This window comes from Erpetoichthys calabaricus, chromosome 10 (genome assembly GCF_900747795.2).
Source record: "Erpetoichthys calabaricus chromosome 10, fErpCal1.3, whole genome shotgun sequence".
Classification (NCBI taxonomy): domain Eukaryota; kingdom Metazoa; phylum Chordata; class Cladistia; order Polypteriformes; family Polypteridae; genus Erpetoichthys; species Erpetoichthys calabaricus.
Genome location: NC_041403.2, coordinates 148,099,582 through 148,124,031, shown reverse-complemented (window position 1 = coordinate 148,124,031; position 24,450 = coordinate 148,099,582). Strand labels below are relative to the sequence as shown.

The 24,450-nt window shown below is 38.0% G+C and overlaps 1 protein-coding gene across 1 annotated transcript in view; it reads right to left on the bottom strand.

Annotated features, from left to right (window-relative positions):
• The window catches only part of stk35 (serine/threonine kinase 35), a 56,168-nt gene extending 32,867 nt beyond the window's left edge, over nucleotides 1-23,301 (bottom strand). The window contains exons 1-2 of the mRNA XM_028812076.2: nucleotides 22,584-23,301; nucleotides 17,868-18,619 (exon numbers count right to left, since the gene is read on the bottom strand). Of these exons, the coding sequence (XP_028667909.1) occupies nucleotides 17,907-18,619; nucleotides 22,584-23,082 (1,212 nt within the window). The 5' untranslated portion in view covers nucleotides 23,083-23,301 and the 3' untranslated portion in view covers nucleotides 17,868-17,906. The remainder of the gene's footprint in view (nucleotides 1-17,867; nucleotides 18,620-22,583) is intronic.
• Between the last annotated feature and the right edge of the window lie 1,149 nt (nucleotides 23,302-24,450).

The window sequence follows — 24,450 nt, the reverse complement described above, 5'->3', positions numbered from 1 at the left end:
ATCAACACTGAGCAACTTCCATATTACATTTTGCACATGATTGTCAAACAAATTAATGTGCCATTGGAAGTTCAATGATCGTGTTAGTGAAGTGCATCAAGTTTTCAGAACTATGGTAGTGAGTTCGTACTGACAAAATAGGTTCTAGTGACATGCCTAAACCAAACATTTACAAACTAATTTCATTATGCAATACTGCTCCATTCAGACAAAAAAGGTGAAAAAAATGTGCACCTATAATTCAATAAAAAAAAACAATTATATTGCTTAATAACAAAGTGCTGCAGTCTGAACTACCAGAGAGACTGGTCTGAGGAATTAAATAAGACAATTTCCATTTAAAGGTCAAGTACAAGCAACAAATAATAACAACAGATAAAAAAATGAATGTGGTTAGACACACAATGTTGTGGCTGTAGTCATTAAGCCAAAACAAGGTCTCTAACCTTTTTCTCTGTGTTAGTGTGGGAGAAATCATTAATCCCATTATAAATGCACACAATCCACCTTATAAAAGACATCCACCTTCTGTTTGTATCCTCTCTCAAAACTAGAAAATCCAAAATTAGAGAGCTCAACAGTTTTAGGTTGCTGTCATGGCTAGATGTTGAAAACCATAGCACTTATCTAGAGTATCTACTGTAAAGTTTGACTGGCCATCTTTGGAAGCAAAATAGTATTACAAGACCGCATGGCATTCGATTAATGGCAAAAACTGACTGAGGTTTCCAGCAAACACATCAATTCAGCTTTTAAACTGGAGGCACATGTATAGATTAATATTAAGAAAGATAATGTGTGTGTATTTAAGTTATTTTTGACATAAGAGGCATTAATCTGTTGTAATATTGAAGCTGAAGCACGTTTGTATGGTGCTCTTTGCTTGTTTAAATAAAAATAATTTATAAAACAGAACAAATTAAACAACATGTTTAACAAGAAGAGTTGTGTAAAACTGCCTTCTCCCTGCGCAACATTAATTTCAGACAAGATCAACAACACTCATCCACAAATATAATCATATATAGTAATGACATTATGGATTGGTGAGCTCCACAAGAGTCATCTGCTGGCTACTGCTCTGGGATTGGCAGGCTACTCTTATATAGGGAATTTGGGGGGTCAGGGGTTGAAGTACAATAACTAGCAGCTTCACAAACACCGTCAGTGCATCTACATGCGTGTTTTGTCTTGGTACAGTAATATATTGCTCTACTTTCCCCTATTGTATTATTAATATGTAAGCCTTAGAATGCCTAATCTCACAGACTTACCACTGTTTATAAGGTATTATTGTATATAAAACTTATCCCCACCTTCCCTTCTATATCTGTAACCTCGGGCAATTAGATGTAGTACAAAAGACAAGCAGAAGTTACACATAAAATAATGTATTAATGATAATATTCATAAATAACAAAATGCAAAGTATATTTGAATATTGGCAACCATACAACCCGATTAAATGGTGATATGTAGTTCAGGCGGCACACAGACTTGTAGTTACTTAAAATGTCTAGTTAAGGCATCATTGGTGCCTAGCTTTCAGCCACATGTCTGCTCAAAATGGCTGCTGAGCTGTGCTCTTCATTGTGTTTTCTTCATCACAGGTTAGCAAGAGAGAGATTAGGAGGTTAAACACGTACATTTATAGATGTTCTGTCCAACCCCTACAGCCAATAGGACATCATGGTACTTAAAGGCCTCTGAGACAAGCCAATTCCAAACAGCCATACTTCCGACCAATGGGGAAGTAGAACATCGTAATTCCTGCCACTCCCAAGACCATATGTGTTTATGGCCTTCTTGCGGTGGGTTGAAAGACTTCAGCAGAGAAATACTTGCCAAACTGGTTTAAAGCACACCCCCCAAATCCTGTCGTAAAATTCAGAGATCCATTCCTTGGGTTGTAAACATGAATGCTTCTCACTAAATTACATTGCTTTGCCTAAATTACAAATAAAGACATACAAAATATCAAGTTAAATGCAAAATCTCACATCACAACAATGCGCTTTGAATAACCGGGTTATTCACAGAAACATGGTTTCTAAAATACCATGTTAACCCTTATACTGGTTAGGGAAGCAAGGTCATCACATGTAGGTTTCTCCACAAGTAACCCAGTTACAGTATGTTGCCATGTAAACCCTTAACCAGGTAACAGTTGAGTTTTTATTCTATGCATATCCATTTTACTCTGTCAGCCTACACAAGCATTTGCTTTCAGCAGCTATATGTATAAAACGGTAGAAGTGTCTACAATGTAATTTCCTGAGGCAAATGATCAGATGACCACATTATTAAGTCTCTTGGTGGCAATAAATTGTCTCAACATTACACAAATTCCTAAATTTCTATTGATTTGCTAAGCATACAATGCTAAGCTCAGCAGCACAATCTCGGGAGCACTGTTGGAGGTATCATGTTTAAAAGTAACATATTATTAGTGATGTACAGACTTATCCATTAATGTAAAATCGGCCGATTTTCACTACAAAAGACTTGATAGGTGATCAGTAAATTAGCCAGTCAATAAAACTTTTTTTTCAGCATCTGCTTTCTAAGCTTTATGGCAATTTACTTGTGTGCTCTTTTATGCAACACATCACAGTAACCAAGTCAGCACACATTTTTTCACTGTGAACTTCCTATAAACAGACTTTGCCAGAGAAGACAGGAATATTAGCTTTTATATTAAAGAAAAAGGAGTAATAAGGGGAGTCATCCTGTGCAATCAGACAAAGAAAAGTTACTTTAATTCAGACCATTTTCTTTTTTTGTCCTTTAATTAAAATGAATGGTGCTTGTCCAAGTTTCGACAATAAATGAGCTTAAGTAGAGCAGCTCACATTTTCTATGAGAGAAAAAGATATTGCTGCTTACTAAATTATAGGCTTTTTAGCTTAACATCAACATTTATAATACTTTTAACTTGTTTGGCATGTTAGCCTTGCTTTAATAAATACTTCATGACCTTGCACTGTATTTATTTTACATGTGTTCTATACTGTGTAAGCACTGGTAAGGAACAAGTACCTCACAATTAAAATGGTAATCCATATTTATACATCAAGAATTAGCAATGTCTAGCTGACATACTAGAGTGGAAAAAAATGTGTATTATAACAGCAAAAAAATTGTGAATTGATTAAAAATGACTAAAACCTATAACAGCATGTACACCCTTGTATTACTTTGCTTGTGTCCGCCCATGCTCGATATAAACAATGGTTGCCACAAGTACTACCTGTAGCTGGGGCTCCTTTGGCCTGGATTACTGCAGCAATGTGGCGTGGCATGGAGTCGATCAGTCTGTGGCACTGCTCAGGTGTTATGTGAGCCCATGTTGCTCTGATAGTGGCCTTCAGCTCATCTGAATTGTTGGGTCTGGCGTATTGCATCTTCCTCTTCACAATACCCCATAGATTTTCTATGGGGTTAAGGTCAGGCGAGTTTGCTGGCCAACCAAGAACTGGGATACCATGGTCCTTAAACCAGGTACTGGTACCTTTGACACTGTGTGCAGGTGCTAGGTCCTGTTGGAAAATGAAATCTGCATCTCCATAAAGTTCGTCAGCAGCAGGAAGCATGAAGTGCTCTAAAACTTCCTGGTAGATGGCTGCGCTGACCTTGGACCTCAGAAAACACAATGGACCAACACCAGCAGATGACATGGCACCCCAAATCATCACTGAATGTGGAAACTTTACGCTGGACCTCACGCAACGTGGATTCTGTGCCTCTCCTCTCTTCCTCCAGACTCTGGGACCTTGATTTCCAAAGGAAATGCAAAATTTACTTTCATCAGAGAACATAACTTTGGACCACTCAGCAGCAGTCCAGTCCTTTTTGTATTTAGCCCAGGCGAGACGCTTCTGATGCTGTCTCTCTTTCAAGAGTGGCTTGACACAAGGAATGCGACAGCTGAAACCCATGTCTTGCATACGTCTGTGCGTGGTGGTTCTTGAAGCACTGACTCCAGCTGCAGTCCACTTTTTCTGAATCTCCCCCACATTTTTGAATGGGTTTTGTTTCACAATCCTCTCCAGGGTGCGGTTATCCCTATTGCTTGTACACTTTTTTCTACCACATCTTGTCCTTCCCTTTGCCTCTCTATTAATGTGCTTGGACACAGAGCTCTGTGAACAGCCAGCCTCTTTAGCAATGACCATTTGTGTCTTGCCCTCCTTGTGCAAGGTGTCAATGGTCATCTTTTGGACAACTGTCAAGTCAGCAGTCTTCCCCATGAATGTGTAGCCTACAGAACTAGACTGAGAGACCATTTAAAGGCTTTTGCAGGTGTTTTGAGTTAATTAGCTGATTAGAGTGTGGCACCAGGTGTCTTCAATATTGAACCTTTTCACAATATTCTAATTTTCCAAGATACTGAATTTGGGACTTTCATTAGTTGTCAGTTATAATCATCATGGATGGAGTGGTGGCTCTGAGGCTAGGGATATGCACTGGCAATCGGAAGGTTGCCGGTTCGAATCCCGTAAATGCCAAAAGGGACTCTGCTCTGTTGGGCCCTTCAGCATGGCCCTTAACCTGCAATTGCTGAGCGCTTTGAGTAGTGAGAAAAGCGCTATATAAATGCAAAGAATTATTATTATTATTACCAACATTAAAAGAAATAAACATTTGAAATACATCAGTCTGTGTGTAATGAATGAATCTAATATACAAGTTTCACTTTTTGAATGAAATTACTGAAATAAAATCAACTTTGTCATGATATTCTAATTTTATGACCAGCACCTGTATATCCCTTCACAAGAACTGCAAGGAATCACTGTTTCTGGCAGAGTTCTGGTCTTCGGCTTATCTTCAAAGTGACCACTTATCAACTGAGGTATTTGACTGTTTATTCGGTGAATGCTATTACTGACCAAAACTGCATTATGCCACTGCCATTTTACACCTCCTTTTTCCTTCACTTCAACATAAGCCTCCTGATAAAATAAAAAGGCACATAAAGCCTAGCTACGACCGACAGAAATGGTCTCGCCAGCCTACATATTCACACCAACACACAGAAACATCTACATCATGCCAGATCAACCAACACAGGCAAGATGCCTTAGAACAACAAACAATGTATGACAAATAAGCACTTATATTGAGGAGAAAAACTCCTCTCTTTACTACTCCGAAAAGTTTTACTCTGGCTGTTGGCCTTCCTCTCTTTCTCATAAGTGGGGGTTGAATTGAATTTAGGTTTGTTAAATTTGACTAGATTGTATGGAATGTTACATGCTTTAAATAAATTCAATTTAATGTTACAAAAATCTTTATATATAATATGCTACCATGGCTGGCTGTTTGTCTGTCCAGGATTTTAAATCACCTGTAGCTCGCAAACCGTTTGACCAATTTACCTGAAATTTGGTACATATATACTATGTGATGCCTACTGTCCGCTTTCAGGGTGATGATTGACCTCCATGGTTATTCCTCTATTTTATTGTAGAATCAACTCTTGGCAGCGGCCAGCCATGAGGCGCATGCGTACGGCACTGTTTTCATCCCTACTATCTTTGCCGTCACTTTCTCTACCTCTTCATATCTTAAATCATTCTTGAGGCAGATTGAAGACTTCAGTGCCAGCTTAAGTGAAAAATTAAAGAAAACATACTAAGCAATCGCAGCACAAAGATGGACTTAATCAGTTTTAATGAAAAAAGATGCCGATGAAAGAAGAGAAGAAGCGGGCCGCTAGGGTGGAGAAAAGAAGAGCTGCTCAGGAAGCAACAAGCTATCAACTTCTGAGCAAATGAATGCTAAACGTACAGAGTATGAAAACTAGGAACGCTCAAGTGTATTCACTGCACGATTGCAGTGCGCCATTACTGGTACACATATTTTATTACTTAAACTATGTTTTAAGAAAAAAAAAAAATCGTCACTGAGCAATAGAAAAATAAAATTCTGTACAGTTAATAAAAAATGAACAAGTAACACCTATGGTCTATAGTTTAACTATAAAAAAAATACCACAGTTAACACAGGAGGCTTTTCCACATCTGGTTATGCAGGAGCTTCGTTCTCCTCCCCCCACTATAGAGAAGAGGGGGGTAAATACATATCGGTAATTGAAAACACGGAGCATCCTTATGCATTACTCAGGTTACTTTTTAAAAGTAATCTAACAATTTATTGAAGTAAAAATACCTGTATTATTTATCACAGAAGCACTAGTTGTAAGGGAAGAAGCACACGTTCTGTATGGTGCTCTTTGACAGGGCTCAATTGCACAGCAAAGAAGTGAGAGTGCTGTGTACAATCAAATTTTAGAAAAAATGTTATTTTAATTTTTCATCCAGCTATGTGCTATAGATGTAGTGAAGCAGTGTGATCAGGTGGCACAGTGGTCAGTGTTAATATTGCAGATTTTCAATGGCTTAGGACGGGGTTATAAGTGCACGGATGTTATTTACTTCACAGCACCTGAATGACTATAAAGTATTTATAAAAACAAGAAAATCATCACAGGCTGCATGCTAGTTTTCAGATTTAGGGTGAAAGAGCATGTTTAAATCTTTTTGGTGTAGTTAAGTGGACTCTCAAATGTAAAATTGTTTATAAGAAACAAGGTTTCTGCCTTAAAACGGATTACTTACCCAGGTTTTGTGTGTGCATGAAAACACACTACAGTGCATTTACACAATTGACTTGGCCAGTTACCGTTTTTACTCGTGTACCACGCGCCCTTGTGTAAGACGCGCACCCTAATTTTTACAAAGAAAATTGAGAAAAAAATTTGCCTTGTGTACGACGTGCGTTGTGATTGTATAGGAAGCGTTTAAGGCACGTTTTCTGCGAAATGCCCTTCTATTTTTGTTGCATGACGAAAGAGTAAGCGAGAGAGAGAGAGCCAGCAAGCCCAAGCAGAAGAAGTAAACATTACAGAAAAACATTTCCTTGTGTATGACGCACACCTGATTTGCTAAGGCTAATTTTCGGGAAAAAATGTGCGTGTGGTACATGCGTAAATATGGTATTTTTCCTGCAATCCTCTCCACCAATCAAAATGTACACTATCACGAAGGATGCTCAGAACTGTGGTTCCCGCAAGATAACACGAAACTGCAGGAGTCATCTTTTAGAGGCAAGTTTAATAACACTTCTGAATTCCTTGCAAAAAGTAACTCTCTTTAGAAACTTGGGCCTAGTATCTTTTCTATGTTAAATAACAATACAGTCAGCTTGAATAATCAGCCTAACAAACATTTCGTAAATGGACTAATGTGCCATGGCTTCAATCACATCAATTAGTTAAAACTCCCACGCAGTTTACCTTAATGAAAGTAGAAAAATTACACTGTCACGTTTGAGTAAAAAGGGCTATTTTGTTATTTTAATCCCAAAACAAGATTGGTTTAGAAATACTTGATTCATGGCATTCTGTGAGAGCATGATGTAACCAATCAGTACTAACTTGCAGTAGTTTTAACTTGTAGGGTCTTGCTATCATTCTTAACTTACTATTCAGATGCAAGAATAAATGTGCATATATACTCTGAATGTAACAGGCAACGCTACTTTTGTTTGTTCCATAATCCATCCAATTTCTAATACATACAGTGTTGGGTCATAGGGAGAAGGCATCTATCCGGGCTCCACTCTTTATAAGGAAGTAACAATCCATGACAAGTTCAATTCAAACCATGCAGTTGTTTGTACCTGTGTGTCATCTGCAGGTGAATTACAAAATCTAATTTATATATTGTTTTAACCCATTATTACGAGTTGGGTTTTTGAAACCTAAGTAATGTTTACTAGTAAGTGACACAGAGAGTAAAAGCACACAGAACACTTATTGCAATAGTATGGGAGCAAATGTGATACCCCTCTCAGTTGAGTAATTATTTCTCTGATACTTAAAAGAAAATTTAAATGAATACATTTAGTGTATGTACATAAATGGATACATCAGGTCAACACCCCAGCCAATAAAATAGACCTAATTTGTTGTTACATTGGAGGAAATCACCCTGTCCCTATGGATGCCTCACAAGCCTGCTGCTCACCTCTCAGCTACATCTTTAGTCAACTATTTACCAAACCACTTTAGTAAGCTATCCATTTATATTAGCAATACACCAATTGCACATTAAAAGGCACTCAGTAGTCAAATGTGCACACTTTCAAACTTTTTCTCAGTGCGCTAAAAGGAAAATTTAATAAAAGTTCCGGACATCAGGCAATAGCTAGCTTTAAAATTTTTAAAAAGTGCACTGGATTCATTTAGTGTTCAAACATTGTGTTGCTTAGCTTGCTTTCTCAATTAGGATCTCTTTGCTCATGCAATCTATAAGATATGAGGCTAAACAGCTATATACAAGATCAGCCCATTTACAGTCTGTTAAGTACAATTTCAAATTGCTTGCATAATTGTCTTTATCTAGCCTTATTTTTAACAACAGTGAGGAAGAAAACTTGTTACAACTTAAGTTATTGCAAGAATAAATGGTGGAATTTACATATTTTATCAGTCAGCACCAGTGTGGCTGTTACCACAACCAGCATCCGCAGCAGTAGGACTGACAGACTCATATGATGTTCTTTCACTGTAACAACAGACATAATGAGGAGGCACCTCCACATAATTTATTATTTAGTAGGGACCATACAATGTAACAATTACAGTTCAAGAGTCTGTACAGGGGAACTGAAGTGCTGCACATACTGTATAGCTTATGCTTACCTTACTGCCAATTCCCAACTTGTGTCCCTATAGATTCTGCACAAGGTTTTTTGAATATTCTGAACATTAATAATTACCATTACTAAAACCAATCTTTTTTAAAACAATAAAACAGCCAATGTAAGTAATTTACAATTAGACAAGGCCAAAACAAGTGTCAATTCCTTAATAATAAAAATTACATATATTGTTATGTATAGAGAAAACATAGGTACCAACTTTTCCAAACACCAACCCCTGGCTGGTTACTTTTCTACTGTAACCGACTACTGCAAAGCCTGAAAAACTACTTGAACAAGTTTGATGAAGTTGCCGGATATATGATTTCCCTTTTCTGATTAAAAGACATTTGCAGAGTATGTTAGGTTTCTGGCTGTTGAGCTCAGACAAGTCATAAAGTTTATCCATATGTTACACGTCACTTTTACCTTTTCTACTAAGGGTATTGCTAACACAATGGCAGAAGATTTCTAACACTATTACTGCTAAAACATTCTGCCTTTAACCTGTGCATCCACCAACAAAACGATTTCAAATCAAAAGACAGTCAAACTGACTTGACATCTTTCTCTACTCCAGGGGCTATCAAGTTGGGTCCTGAAGAGCTGCTATGGCTGCAGGGCTTTGTTCCAACCCAATTTCTTGATTACAAGCCAAATATTGCTGCAGAAGAAAATTGCTCAAACATTCTTTTTTTGCTTCTTTTTAGTTAACTTGCTTATATTAGGGCTGCTTAACAAATTTAGCATGAAACAGTGGCATTCACCATTTGTTCTTTTGCTTTCTCATAAGCAAATTAAGAAACCAGATTTCCCAGCTGCTTTAGTCCAGAAATCGTGTTTAATTTTCTCAGAAAGAATGAAAATATTATTTAATTAAATAAGATCCTGTTATCAGAAACGAACTTAAAATAAAAAAATGGTGCTGACCAAACACCTGAATCCACTGGAACAGAACATGAGGTCCCCTGTTCAACTCCTCAATAACACTGCCTCTAGAGCTGGACAGTATGTGAGGATTCCAATTTACCCCTCTAAACCAATAATATCAAGTTTGCTCTTAAATGTCAGTTTTCCATTTAATGCAATAGGTGAATAGTCAGGCATGATGACACAATTGTTTTACTGCCTTACAGCTACAAAAACAGACTCAAATTGTGGACTGGTCTTCACCTTTGGAGTTAGCATGCCATCTATATCCACACACAAAGATTCAAGTCTCTATCAACTTTATACGAGTTAGGTTTCCAATGTGATTAACGGAAATATCTGCTGGGATTGTATCCTGCCTTTCAAACAATGCTGCTGGGTTATATCTCATCTTTTGGTAATCCTTTCATTGATCCATTTTACCATTCATTTTCAATTATAAACACTGTTACACCCATCATTTAAAAGCACTGTAGGTTTCCAATGCATGCAATAATTATTTAATCATGTCAGATTAATCAAATCTATCTGGTACCAGGGAAGACTAAATCAATTGTTTAGCCAGTCTAAATTACTTAAAAGATTTTCTTCAAAGAAACTTTTAGTTTCAATACTCCTACCCGGAACCACCGTTTTTCACAGCAAAAAACAATTTCAATATAGCCTCCTTGTGAAAATGCAAACCGTAAACAAAACAATTCAAAACTGCACAAATGAATTATTATAAATTGCAAAGCAAACTGTACCTGATCAGAAAAAGTGGGTTGCAGAACCTTTCCATACCATTCCTGATCATTTCATACACATGATGTAAACTTCTAAATTCAGTAAGTGTTCCTGCACCAGCACCTCTTATAACACAGGCATAAATAGCAAAGGCAAGGTTATAACCAGGCTGCCAGCAAAGGAGAGAGAAAACCCTAGACTTATTTGTGTGATGTGCCAAGCTACACTCCAGCATCTAAGTGTTGGAACTTTCTTAAAATTTAGAACAATTGTGGGAGTACAATGTACCACATTTACCATAACATAGCTGTTGTCAATTTGCTCTTGCAGCTTTAATAAATCGCTGATATCTTGGCTTGCAGCTAGTCTGCTTCATCTGCACACAGGTATGCTGTTGGTGCACACAGCAGTGTGTTGATCTGCCATTTACTCTTAAATCAAAGCGCTTGTGCCATTATGGGTCTCCACCCTCTTTGCTCCTGACCAAGCTGTTATAGGGTTGCACTTGTCGGGTTGCAACTGTCCAGGAGTGCTTTCATGTTTATTTTAATCACTTGTATTTTTCTTGTATATAGCAAAGTGAATCTACACTTAATTTGACTGCATTCAAAACTTACTTAAAAAAAGGCATTGGCATGCAAGGTTCAGGTTGTGATACAAGAAAAGCAAATTAAGTGAGTCATTTTCTTTCACAGGTTTGATTTTACAGCTTTCATTTTATAGTGGTTCCCTTAGTTGCGTCTCCCCAGTTTTTTTCTGTATGCCAATTTATCATTTCCTTCCTATATTGAACAAACACATTTCATATACGGGGACTGGGTGTTTTTGTTCCTGTGGATCAGCCTTTGAAATAATTATTTTTAAGTGTAGCTCCCCGTTATACAGGCCAGATTATCATTTCCTATTACAGAAAACACCAAGGAGCTCATGTGTGTAAACACTTTAAATAAATGAATAATATTACATATTGGAAGTAAACATACTAAATGACATGTTTGAAACTTGACACCCTATGAGAAAAACCCAAGAGTCAGTAAATTTTTGAATGTCCATATCAAGACAGTGTACAGAAGGGATTATGAAGAATAATGTGATGTTATGTACTGCACACGTCAGGCTGTATAACGTGTCAAGGGAAGTTCTGCTTCAGCTATAAAATGTAAAAGTGAGGACTCACCTGGAGTAATGTGTACATTTTTGGTCTTCATATCTCAAAAACAGACATCATAGCACTGTAAAAAGGTACACGGTGAAGTGACCAGTGAAGTGCGTTAAGGTCTGTGACCTATGAGGAAGGGTCAATTTTGCATAAAAGTAAAAAAATAAATAAGTTTAGGAGATAGTAAAACTGTCATTTTGGAGAGGTAGGGGTATGATGATGACCTTCTTGACAAAACTGTTTAATTAGATTGAAACTAACAACATACAGTGTGTCTTAAGATCTTTCCAAAGATATGTGGTACTAATTCAATTAGTCTGTCACAGCTTCACCGGCTATTTTAAAGGAATTAAAACAGGAAGAGTAACAGAAACCTGACACAGCAACACCCCCAGAGTCAGTCAGATTCCAATTTTAACACAAACTGAAACATTATTCAAATGCAATAAAATCAAAAATTATGTGACATTTATGAATTGGAAAGGAAGTTTAGGGGCAGAAAATTATTCTAAGAGAAAAAAAAAAAAAGGCAAAGCAAACATGGGATAAAATAAAATCTAGTTTAAGCTTACAATGCACACCGTTAAGCCTTTTACATAAGAAGCTCAATAGATTTGTGTCGTCACTTTCCTATTAAAAAAAAAAAAAAATGCCTTCCTAGCAAGGGTGCACATTACCTCACGTCATATGCTGCCAAAGCTCATTTTAAAGAGAAGGAATTTGGGGTGGAGGGGCACGGCTGGGATGGTTGTGCATTCCCACCATCTGTCTGACTGGAAAATAATGAAAAGAACAGAACATGGATGCTTGAACAAATGATTCCTTATAGCCGAGCAGCTATATTCCAACCCACATATCCTGAGCAGGGTCACAGAAAAGCTGAAGTCTATCCCAGCAAGCCCTAGGGTGCAAGGCAGGAACAGATTTTCCCAACATCTCATAAAATGGTGTAGCGTGTTAACATATGTACTACTTTGTTGAGCTGTGAGATGGTAATGTTCCTAGACTAATAAAACAATTACTCAAACAGATAATAGAAGTCATAAAAGGATGCTTAAAATATTCCATTCACTTTCACAGTCTTTCAAGTACATAATCTGCTTGTTTGTGTGCACAGGCAAAAAAATATGAATAAAACTGCTTAGTTATGTATATATACAGAGAAAGAAAAAGCCCTTTAGGGCACTGCTGTTCCAGTCTACATCCATCTGACCCTTAATAATCTCCTGTGCTTGACAGATGATTGATTTCCCTGCAGGGCTGGGAGCTGTTACATAACTGTAATCTACGGCATTCTGCTACAAAAATGAGGCCAGGACAGAAACATCCGAGCACAAACCTGCCCTTATTTATTTATTTATTTATTTTTAATACAGATAAACAGAAAGACTACTAAAAATCGTATCATCAAGTACTACAAAATGAACATTTAAAAAAATCTAAGTAAACCATTCATTTTTGAAAATTTAACTTCTCATTTATGAACGACAGGTCAAAATGTCCAAGCACTCATACCATTTTGTCTGCATCCTAATTTCCCACGTGAAAAAGATGATGTCCTGGCTATAAACATTTTCAAAACTGACTGGATATATCCAGAACAGACTATACTAAAGGAAAATGCCAAGCATGAATAATGTACCTTTTTTATGCTTTTCTTCAAATTGAATGTGTACTCAATTGTTTCAACTTCAGTAGTGGGGGAGGGGAGGAAATAAACATACCCCACTGATTACACCACTACAACAAACAGCAATTCAACAAAATAATGAAATTTGACAACTGTACAAAATGGCAAAACAAACAACGTCACACAGTTAAACAATACAACCATACTAGCCAACCTGCGGCGTAGCATGAGCCACATTATTATTTATTGATGGGTGAACACTTCCTGAAAGACACAGTTGTCCAAATGTGGTGGGTTCGAGGATACGACTAAGTGAATGAAAAGATGGAACTCTGGAGAGAGCAACATACAGTTGTCCGTGACTGAAATGCCTGTATCTGTATTTGAAAGTTTGTCCCTGTGCCTTATTAATTGTCATTGCAAAGGCCAATCTAACAGGAAATTGTCTGCGTGTAAAAGTAAAAGGAAAATTTGAACCTGATGGGGTCAAGGATATCTCGGAAGTGAATGGTGATAGCAGCTGGAAGCATTTGGGACATTGCCACAATTTCTGCCTCGCCACCATAAACTCCGGAAGTATTCATGTAGTCAGCGTATTGTTGAGCAGACTGTATGACTATGCCTGTGACTAAGAACAACGCTCTGTCGTGCGTACCCCATGCGCACTGCCTGCTCACGCCTCGAGAGCGAGGGTGGACGCAGGAGGAGGGTTAGAGTTGGCGGGCGCGGTCCTGTCGTGCGTATCCCATGATGCGGGAGGAGGGTTAGTTAGAGTTGGCGGGCGGGGCTCTGTCTTACATGCGTGTGTATCCCATGGTTGGACGACTTGGTGGATTATATATAGAAAAGCAGCTGGAACCGAAAAGAACAATGAAAAGTCAATGTGGCTCAGAGGTGAATGTGGACTGTAGCATAGACAAAAGCGACTGAGGCGGTGTTTGGTGAGGTGTTGCGTGCCTCGAGAAAGAGGGTAGACTCGGGAGGAGGGTTAGAGTTGGCAGGCGGGGCTCTGTCGTGCGTATCCCATGACGCGGGAGGAAGGTTAGAGTTGGCGGGCGGGGCTCTGTCGTGCATATCCCATGGTCTCTGTCCTGTGTGCCATGGTCGGCTGCTTAGTAAATTGTTGGTGGGTGGGGCTCTGTGAGTTGGCGGGCGTGGCTCTGTCTTGTGTGCATCTTGCTTGCCATGGTCTCAGTGAATTATATATATAGATTTGAATTAATGACGCCTGGTCTATAGTGTTCCTCCAATCTCAAGATTATTATTAATTCCAGGAAATGTGGCCAGAGCACCAGAAATATCCTGCATATTTTAGTGATGTAAAGCTGAAGAGAGACCCATGCAATAAAGTGTTTAGTGCTGTGAGATGCAACATAACCCCAGAATCAGAAAAAGAGTTCAACCACTTGAGCTCAGATAAAAACATACAAAAGAATATCTATATTAAGAGGATGTCTCCAAATATCCGAGAGAATGTTAACCCATCTAGATACTAGGGTGTTGTACTGTGTTAGCCATTATGAATGTAAAGAAAAGCCAAGCAAAATGACACCTTGTATTGGCTAACTAAAAAGATTACAAGCTTGCCTGAAGAACGGGACTGAGCTGCCTCGAAAGCTTGCATATTGTAATCTTTTTAGTTAGCTAATAAAAGGTGTCATTTTGCTTGGCTTTTCTCTGCAACCCATCTAGATGTAAGCCTATAACGGATGCACTTCCCAACTCAACTAGAAAGGGATATCTGATGAAATGGGGGGTTGGAGAGACTGAAGTAGTACTAAAATACTAAAACCACATAACCTTAAAAAACTTGAGTAAAACGAAGGCCTTTCATCTAGGAAAATCCAGTCATGTATGACTTCCAATAATTCAGTAGCGATTTAACAAAAATCACTACTGAATTTATTTCCCACCTCCAGAATTTGCATATTTGAGATTTCATCCATCAAACAAGTCTAATCTTTAATGTAATTTACGGACAACATACAAGTCCCCCAGAAAACAACCATGTATTTCTGCACCATTTCATCACAGGGCACACTTAAGGGTATACACATGCATTTACTCATTATCATCCAATTCAGAACTGCCACAAAGGCGCCATCTACAAGACTTTGGAATGCCTAGAGAGCGAATAAAGAGCTGGACGGACCTTTTCAGACACCATTGACGAGAATCTACAAATTAGATCTGTAATTGGCATCCGTGCCCATGATTTTCAGCATTGAGCATGAGGCACATGTATACCACATCAGAAACGGTCCTCGGTTGATCGGGGGGATTTTAAACATTGATTACAGGACCCAAGACAAAACAAATACTCTCTCTCTCTCCCCCTCTCCCTCTCTTATATATAAAAATAATTACAATATTAAAATCAGGAGCAAGACACTCAACCATTGATAGTTCACTGGTGTGCAGTTTATGCTGAAGCAAATGCTGATCCAGTTAAAACTGTGTAGTTCTGGTCATGATGGAGTGACACTGGTAAGTAAAAGAATTTTTTTAAAATTATACTTATATCTATGTTGTTTACAGGACAATTATCCCGCCACAAAGTCCCTGGTAAAAGCAAGAAAACCAACCTCTGCTAATAATCGCACATTAATCAGAAAATGTAACAGCACTATCTGAAAACAAAGATGACCATTCTACCCCTCTTCATTTCTTTTTAAATAAATTACAGTATTCTTTAATATAAAGTTTACTTCTACAAGCACACTTGTGTTTTTAATCAAATCGAATTGTGAAACTTTCTTGGGGCAATACGAAGATAAAGTAGGAAATCGGCGTAAAGGATGGACATGCATATATAACAGGGTGACAAATTAAGCAGAACTCAAGGATTTTTCTCTGCATACAAAAAGGAACTTCACAAGTTCACAAATTTGCTGATGGAAACTTTCTGAAATGCGTAAAATTACATAGCAATCACCCACATATCCAACTGCTTTTGTGTCTGAAGTTTTGCTTTGGAGGCATTAGTCTTCCCAAAGCACAATTATGGCTTAGAAATAAAACTCAAAAAGTTAAATCTCCCCTTAAAAGTTTCCAGAAATCAAAATTACTTGTTTTCACAAGCTGTTATCCATCACAGGCCATCAATTGGAAATCAATACAATATTGCTACTTATTCAAGACATTAACTAGAGACTGGCATTTCAAAAATTAGTCCATGTGGTATCTACCACTTTGAATGGTGGAGGGACTTTATAGGTTAAATAAATGTAGTAACTGCTTTCCTATTTATAACAGCTGGGTCCAGCGTTATACTAGACAATCTGCAAATGAAAGCAGTGAGGTACACGCATGCTGTCAATTCTCATTAAGTGAATGGTGAATCATAAAATTAAGTTGGAGGTCTTCAAATATGGTAAAAGGTTTGTGTAAATCAGCCTTTGTAATTGTGTTTTAAAACTCACTCTTCATAAAAGTGAAACCTGAATGGTACAAAATTGTCATGTTTACTTTTAATTCCCAAAGTACCACATGTACAACAGCACTGTTCTCTTCAAATGTGTGTCAAATTTCCAGGGCCAAACTTGCTTAAACTTATTACAGAAATGTTTTGTACCAATGGCATAGTGAATTACGACATTCATCAAAAACATATCCCTGTCTGATTGAATTGTCAATTCTCCCTGTGAATACTCCTCAAACTAGCAAAAATCTAATGATCAAATATTAGAAGATGAAAATTTCTGGATGCTGTACGCACCTGCACTTGCTTGTGGTATTTAACGGTTTTTCTTACAGTGGGTCTGCAGCCCATTAAATCTTTTAAGATTTATGCATTGTTGTTTAAAAGATGAATATGAATACTTTGGCATTTAAATTAATGTGAAACTTGAACAGTCCTTGACAGAAATGGGATTATCCATAAGAACCTGCAGTTAAAAAAAACCCTTATAAATACTAAAACACATCTTTAGCCACATCTCTTCAGGTTCCCCAAATTCAAACAGCTAAGTTGGCAAGGTAGGTCCCACGTGCAAAAAAAAAAAAAAAAAAAACTATGAGCTTCTTACGTTAACCTTCAATTATGTTCTGTACATAATTTACTCTTTTACATTATATTCTCTAAACAGTGCATTTAAGGGGTTGATGTTATGGTTTGAAACTGTCTGCACAAATTGCTGGCCAACTACAAGGCAGAACTAAGACAGAGTATCTCCTTTCAAAGATAGATTTTAAAGGATGAAGTAGAACCTTCCATTGTCTATTGAACTAGGTGTTCTGTACACAAACTGCAGAATTTCATCTTAACTAGGCAAGTACTTATATTAATTTAACATATCAACTTACCAAAAGTGGTCTTTACCACAATAAATGCAATACATTATGTTTTTACACATCTATGCTAGATTCTCGTTCTATATAATGATTCTGTATATTTTAATCTTACTTTTCAAAAAATACAATTAAAACAAGATACTAAGTCTGGCAATTAACTTGCTGTGCTTTCAGGTCACTCAGTTAATACATCATTGAGCTAAAAAACACATTGGGAAAACTTTTAAACAAACATTCATTTTATTTATATAGCTCATAATTTCAATATTCCTTATAAAATGTTACAAAGAACAAAACAAGTATAGGAACACAGAAATTAATCATTATCTTTCTGCTTAGTGTATGTGCTGTGTTGTTGGGAAAAATAGGGTCTTTAGTTTAAAATGAAAAAGGACTTGTGTAAACACAATAAATGACTACCTGAATTAAGTTTAAAGTCTTCTCATTCAGCATCTGAATTCAAGCAGCACACGTAATCTGGTCCATTCGCGTCTCCAGCTCAAAGGCATCTGGTCGATCTTGAGGATTGACAGCCAACATGTCCTTCAGTAGCTGTTTAATCCCATCTGACATGGAAGTCCTCCGTTTCTGAGGGATGTGCAGTACCATCTTTGGGTTTTCTAGCAGCGCTTCTCCAACTGGCACAATCTCTGTACCTTGTCTAATGTATGTGCCAAGGAGCTCCCTTTTTGACTCAGCATCAATGAAAGTTATTCTTTCTATCATGGCCCATATTATAATGCCAAGAGCAAAGATGTCCGCTTTAGCAGTGTAGTGGCCTTCCCACACTTCTGGAGCCATATAAAAATCAGAGCCACAAGCTGATGACAACCAAAATTTGTTCACATTAACATTTTTGTTACCATTTTCACCTTCTTTGCCTCTACCACCAAACCCTGCACAAACTTTACTAAGTCCAAAGTCTGCAACTTTAAGAACAGGAAACCCTGACTTCTCAGAGATAAGAATATTGTCTGGCTTCAGGTCTCTGTGAACAATATTGTTCTTGTGCAGGAAAGCAACAGCACTTGTGAGCTGTAACATGAAACTAGTGTTGGTCACTGGATCTGGTCTCCTAGATAAAATAAACTGATTTAGATCCCCTCCTTCGCAGAACTCCATGACAAACCACAGGTAACACGGTTCTTCTGGGTAGCCCAAAACTCGTTCCCCTAAAACGAAGGGAGAAACAAGAGTAGAATAAGTTTAATGTAAAAATTAATTTTAAGTTAAAGCAATATTACACATAGCCATATCTATTTGAAAAATATAAACAGACTTAAAATAATTTAAACCCTTTGGTATGTCATATTCTTTTCTCCTAACTGTGCACAGTTCAATTAGACAATGTGTTGTTTTTATATATTTTAAAAAAATAAATAAATAAACCGAACATGCTTCATCATAAGCATGCCACGCAGAAAGGTGCCTCGTCAGTACTACACATTTAAGTGTTATGAATATATGCCAGTCTGACTCTCTGGAAGGAACAAAAGTTAAAAATTAGAGTTTGCTCAATAATCTATGAAAAACTACACTATCTAATGTACCCTTTTCTGACTTGTATTGTACCTAGTTAATTCTTCGCTGTTTGTTTTATTAGTGCATCACCTTCGAAGCTCAATTACATTTTACTTAAGAATACATCATGCTTTTTTTCTTTATATAACTGATTTAGTACATCCTACTTCAGTGTTCAAAAGAATAGAGAAGTAAATTTGGAATGTAATGGTATACGTATGTTATGAGATTTTTCTGTTAACCAAGATGGACATTTCAAGGTATAGTTGTTGCTAAACATGACACTGGAGAGTGGTGAAATGTTGCATGTTGATTACCACATACAAATAAATTCACCCTAATCTGTACACGTCATGATCAGGATTACATAAACTTGAATACAATCATTTAAACGGAAATGGTCCACAGAACAAATCAAGTGGAGCACAATCACATGAGAAACTTGTTCATAGTCACACAAAGAGCCACGGGAAAGGACTGAACAGTCAGTCACCTTTTTGATTTACTGTTTAATACTTTAGCAACTGGGCTTCAAAGCATGTGAATGACGAATTAACTATTCCTTCATAAACACTTTATATAACTAGACTCCTAACAGGTCAAGAAGGCCAGAACAATTTACAAAATTAAAATCTATTAAAAGCAATAAAATTGAAAAAGAAATTGCTTATAAAGGCAAAATGCAAACAGGCAAGTAATGTGATCAGACTACATTTAATGAAATCTGTCCTAACACTAGAGGCCACACTATATTTGTCACCAAGCACCAACACGTTTATACACTAATGTCACAGCATCTTAAAATTTTACTTTAAGTAAACTTTACATATCCTATATTGGTAAAATTTAAATGCACATGCCTAAATAAAGATCTTGTTAAAGTTTTAAACCTGCTTAATTATCCAGTTCACAAGGGTCTGGGTAGAACATCTCTCAGCTGCACTGGATACGAGACAGGACGGGCCCTGGGCAGGTTGCCACTCCATCAAAGAACCAAATCGGGAATTAACAAGTGGAAGGATAACCAGAGGACCCAAAGAACAATCCAATCAGACAAAGGAAGAATGGGCAAACTCCATTCAGTCAAGAATTCCCTGTGGGTTTCAAACACAGGACCCAGGCAGCAACATTGCTAACCACTTCACAATCATGCATTTGCTCACATTTGATGAACTTTTGTGAAATGGTATTTGCTAGCATTGTATTGTTTATTTATGGGTATGGGTATAACACTTGGTCAGATATCACTGGGCAAATATTTTCTGTATATAATACACTGAAAACTTATTTGAATATTATGTTTTAAGGAACTTTACAAAACAATCACTGACACTATTAAAATAAAGACCAACACAGAAATAATCATGCTTATGACAATAAAATGGTCTAATGAAGCAAGGCCATGTCACAAGATATTATGCGGGCAAATAAATGAAAGCATTCATAACGCTTTAATGTGCAAATTGTCAACAGTGAAACAGCATTAAATTATGACATGAATGAATACCATCCATCTCTCAATTATCTAAACCCACTTTATCCCGAGCAGGGTCTTGGGGGAACTAAAGCTTATCCCAGCAAGCATCAGGTGCAAGACAGGAACAATCCCTGGTGAAGGGACTAGTCTATCATAGGGCAAAGATATATACACACATACCCCTACCAACCCTGGGGCCAACTTAAAAAATGAAATAAACAAAGCAAAGCATGGGAATTACTGATACTGAAAAGCCACTGAATTTTATCACAGGCATAAATACTATGCAATACCCAAGCTGATCCCTGCTTGCATTGAATGTATGTGTTACTTCAATGTCTGTGCAGTTTTAAAGAGGTAAGGGGGACCAACAACTCTGAACCAAACATAAATGATAAAGTGTGTTCTGTGATGAACTAGCACTAAGTCCTGAGTCCTTTAGCTCCGTGCACCTACTTCTACCAAAACAGGATTCTGCAATTGACTAAGTGAGATGATCAGGTTCTAAAAACAGTTGGATTTAATTTGAATGCTGACTTTTAACCAGAGGTCAGCAAACGTGCAGATACTTATTTGAAAAGAACATAGGTACATGCATCGACCAAGAAACAATATTGACAAATACATACTTGCAAGCTTCTGGTGACCTAACAATAGTTACTTTAGGAAATAAACCTGTTCCGAGAGGTTACATTTGCACTTTTCATAACAAATATAGCACAATGCACAAAGGAGTGGTAGTAATTGCCTGCAGCTAACAATACACCCATCCCCCCATTAAAAAAAAATCAGCTTAATTTCCTACAGAGAGAAAAGGCAGGTTCACTTAATTGACTGGGATAGTCACATCAGGGACTGGTACACTCCCGCGGGGATTTTATGGCCCACTCAGTAGTTCTCGTTTCCACAGTAACTATCTTCTTTTGCTTCACTGTGGCTTCCCTTGCCACTGTGGGCTAGGAGCACTAGGTAATGAAGACAGTCCCACATCTACCCACGCGCATACACATACGTGCACACACCTGAAGCGGTGCATCTACATAAATAATTATTCTAGTGTCTTCCAGACAGGAAAGGCTCTCAAGTCAATTCTTGAGGAAAACATTCCAAACTGCTCCCACGGGCAACTGATGACATGCGCTGTGGCAGATCCATGAACTCAGACTTGTAAGATATGGAACAAATGTATTTAGTTTTCGAAGACCGACAGTTAATGTAAATGTTTGGATGTAATTTATAAGACACCCTGAAAAGTGAAAACACTGACATTGGTATTCAGATTACCCCAACGTGATCCTTATCTAACCAGTAAAGACTTGTAGGAACAGTTCAAATACGCACATAAAAGGCACCACGGGATTTGCGTACACAACGACTCGAATATCAACGATACACTTGAACGTTAACCAAGCCTCAACTGTACTTCCGGGGAGGCACTACTTTTTCTGTCAAAATGACTGGAATCAAACCATTAACGCATGGAAACGTAATCCACCGTGACCTCCTACTGAGGGAGGTGTTCTCGCACAACTAACGTGCTAAAACACACAGCTCCAGACACGCATGCGTGAAACATATCAATAAATAAGTTTCACTATTGAATAAAGTGAAAAGGAAGAGTTGGCACAAATGTCAAATAACACTGCTTTTCCGAGATATTATTGTCGATAGTAAACATTTGACACTTCAAAGACAAACAACGTCTCGCGTTTTACTTTGAGGCCCTTTCAGAATTCTTGTGACCCCCTTCCCCCCGGCACACTTCTGTTACGCTTTTATAAAAAGAATGTAAAATAAATTGTGATGAAAGAACACCCCTTATCACTCGGCGAACCTTGAAATTACGTAAGCGTCGAAACATTCTTAAATTAAAATGACGCCGACGACGCTGCACCCCTCTTCCCTAGGCCAGACTCGAATCGTAGGCCTTTATTACCAAACCTCCCCAGATAACGATTAATTAAACAAACAAAAAACTGAAGTTCTCCAATGGCGTCGAGGCTGGAAACGAATACGATCATGTAGCAACTTGTTAACTTAACATGGTGGAAAGTTTACAACTTAATCTATTAACTGGTCACGTTGGTTCACACCGGTAAGGCAACTCGGATGTAGGCCATCGTCGCCCCTAACGTTACCTTTCAGAGACGTCTCCACAAGCCGTAGATACTGCTCAGACTGCTTATTTCCGTGGCTCATTTTCTGGGCCATTCCGTTTTTCTGCAGAACGCACTCCTCCAGCTGCACCACGTTTTCGTGTCGCCGTTCCAGACTCGCCAGGGCCCAAAATTCTGCCAGCGCTAGTTCCACGTTTTCGGGGGCGTCACAGCGTATTTTCTTTACTGCTACCTTGGCTCCAGACTTGCGGGCTACGGCCTCATATACCACGCCATAGCTACCCCTTCCCACCTCCCGCAGCAGACTATAGCGTGGGCCCAGCCTCCGCCCAGCTGCATCGGTCTTTGTTACACCGTCAGGAAAACAGCTTTTCTGCACAGAAACCTTCATATCCTCCGTGGCCACCGTTTTCAAAACTTTTTCCCCCACTTCGCTTTTCATCTTCGTATTTTGGACTCCATTTCTTCGGCATGCGCGGAGGCTTTTTGTCCGTCTCCTCTCCCCGTCACCCGTATCCATTGCTTTCCGTTCGTTAAACGTGAACGTTTCAAATCATTAGGTGTTTCTTTCCTCATCACTTTATGCGCTGTTTGGTTGGCGTGTCACACGCGGCACCATCTACGAATTAAGTTGCAAAGACTTTGCTGAAGTTGTTCTCCATGCCAAACTGACATCCTTACAGAGCTCGACCCCCTCTGTAGTTTAAACAAGATAAACACGATCGTCCTGACCATTGAATGAAAGGGGCGGGACTACAGGGCTTGTACCATACACAAAAGAGGGGGATTTTTACATAATATTATAAATAAAACTGTAAGAATCGCAAGCTACATTGTAGATTTTCTGTCAAAGTAAGTGTATAAAATGTACTTATTATTTCAGAGAAAATAACTTATGACGAACGTTTGTGCATTTATTTTTTTTAATATATGTATCTCTAACTTCCCCTGCTATTTATAAAATGCAACTCCAAGCTATAGAAATTGTATTTGAGGTCTACAGAAGGAAGAAAGCAAGTTAAGACAGTAAACATCAATTTATTATAATTATTATCACTTTGAAAAGTAAAAATGAATTAGTATTTGGGTTTTTTCGTAAAGAGTGTGTATATGATGCGTGTTTCGACAAAATCTTTGTAACCTTTTTGGTTGATAAGAAGCGAAGACAATCAGCTGTCCAAGGATTTTTTTATGTCTTCGAAATACTTTATGCGTCTTCTGACTATGGTACACTTAAATCATCAACTTAGCGCTGATGCTTGAGTTGGACCGCGCCACCGTCTTCATAAGATAATAATGGATCGCTCCCTTGACAGAGAACCACTGCATGCTGCCATCCACGAGCCTGCGCTCTTCGTCTCACGTGAATCGGCACATGTAGGCTGGCTGCACATGTCCCAGAGCATGTGTACTCAAGCGGGTTTTCAGCAACTGTGCATATGCATCTAGAGTATTTTTCACGTGCAGTCAGCAGATGAAAGAGGGTAGCAATTACAATATACCAATCCGACTGCCGTGCCAAACCTGTTCTAAACTTTAAAGGAAATAACTGTAAACTATACTATTCTATTCCGATTCCCACTACATACCATACTTACTTAGGTTTCACTGTAGAATGTTTTTTTTAAAAGGACAAATATATCAGTATTTTATAATCCATCACTCAATTCTGAAAGTACCTTTTCAATTACAGGGTCATAGGGAGGCAGAAAATATACACTTGCCAGCATTTTGCACCATGCTGGAACCAACCAACACTTAAAAATAATGATTCTTTAATGGCACTTTATGGGTCTCGCTATAATGAGGCATCAAAAACACTGACCTAATTATTTTTTTCTAAACAACATTATTATTATTATTAAAAGTATCTGATGTATCCTTAATA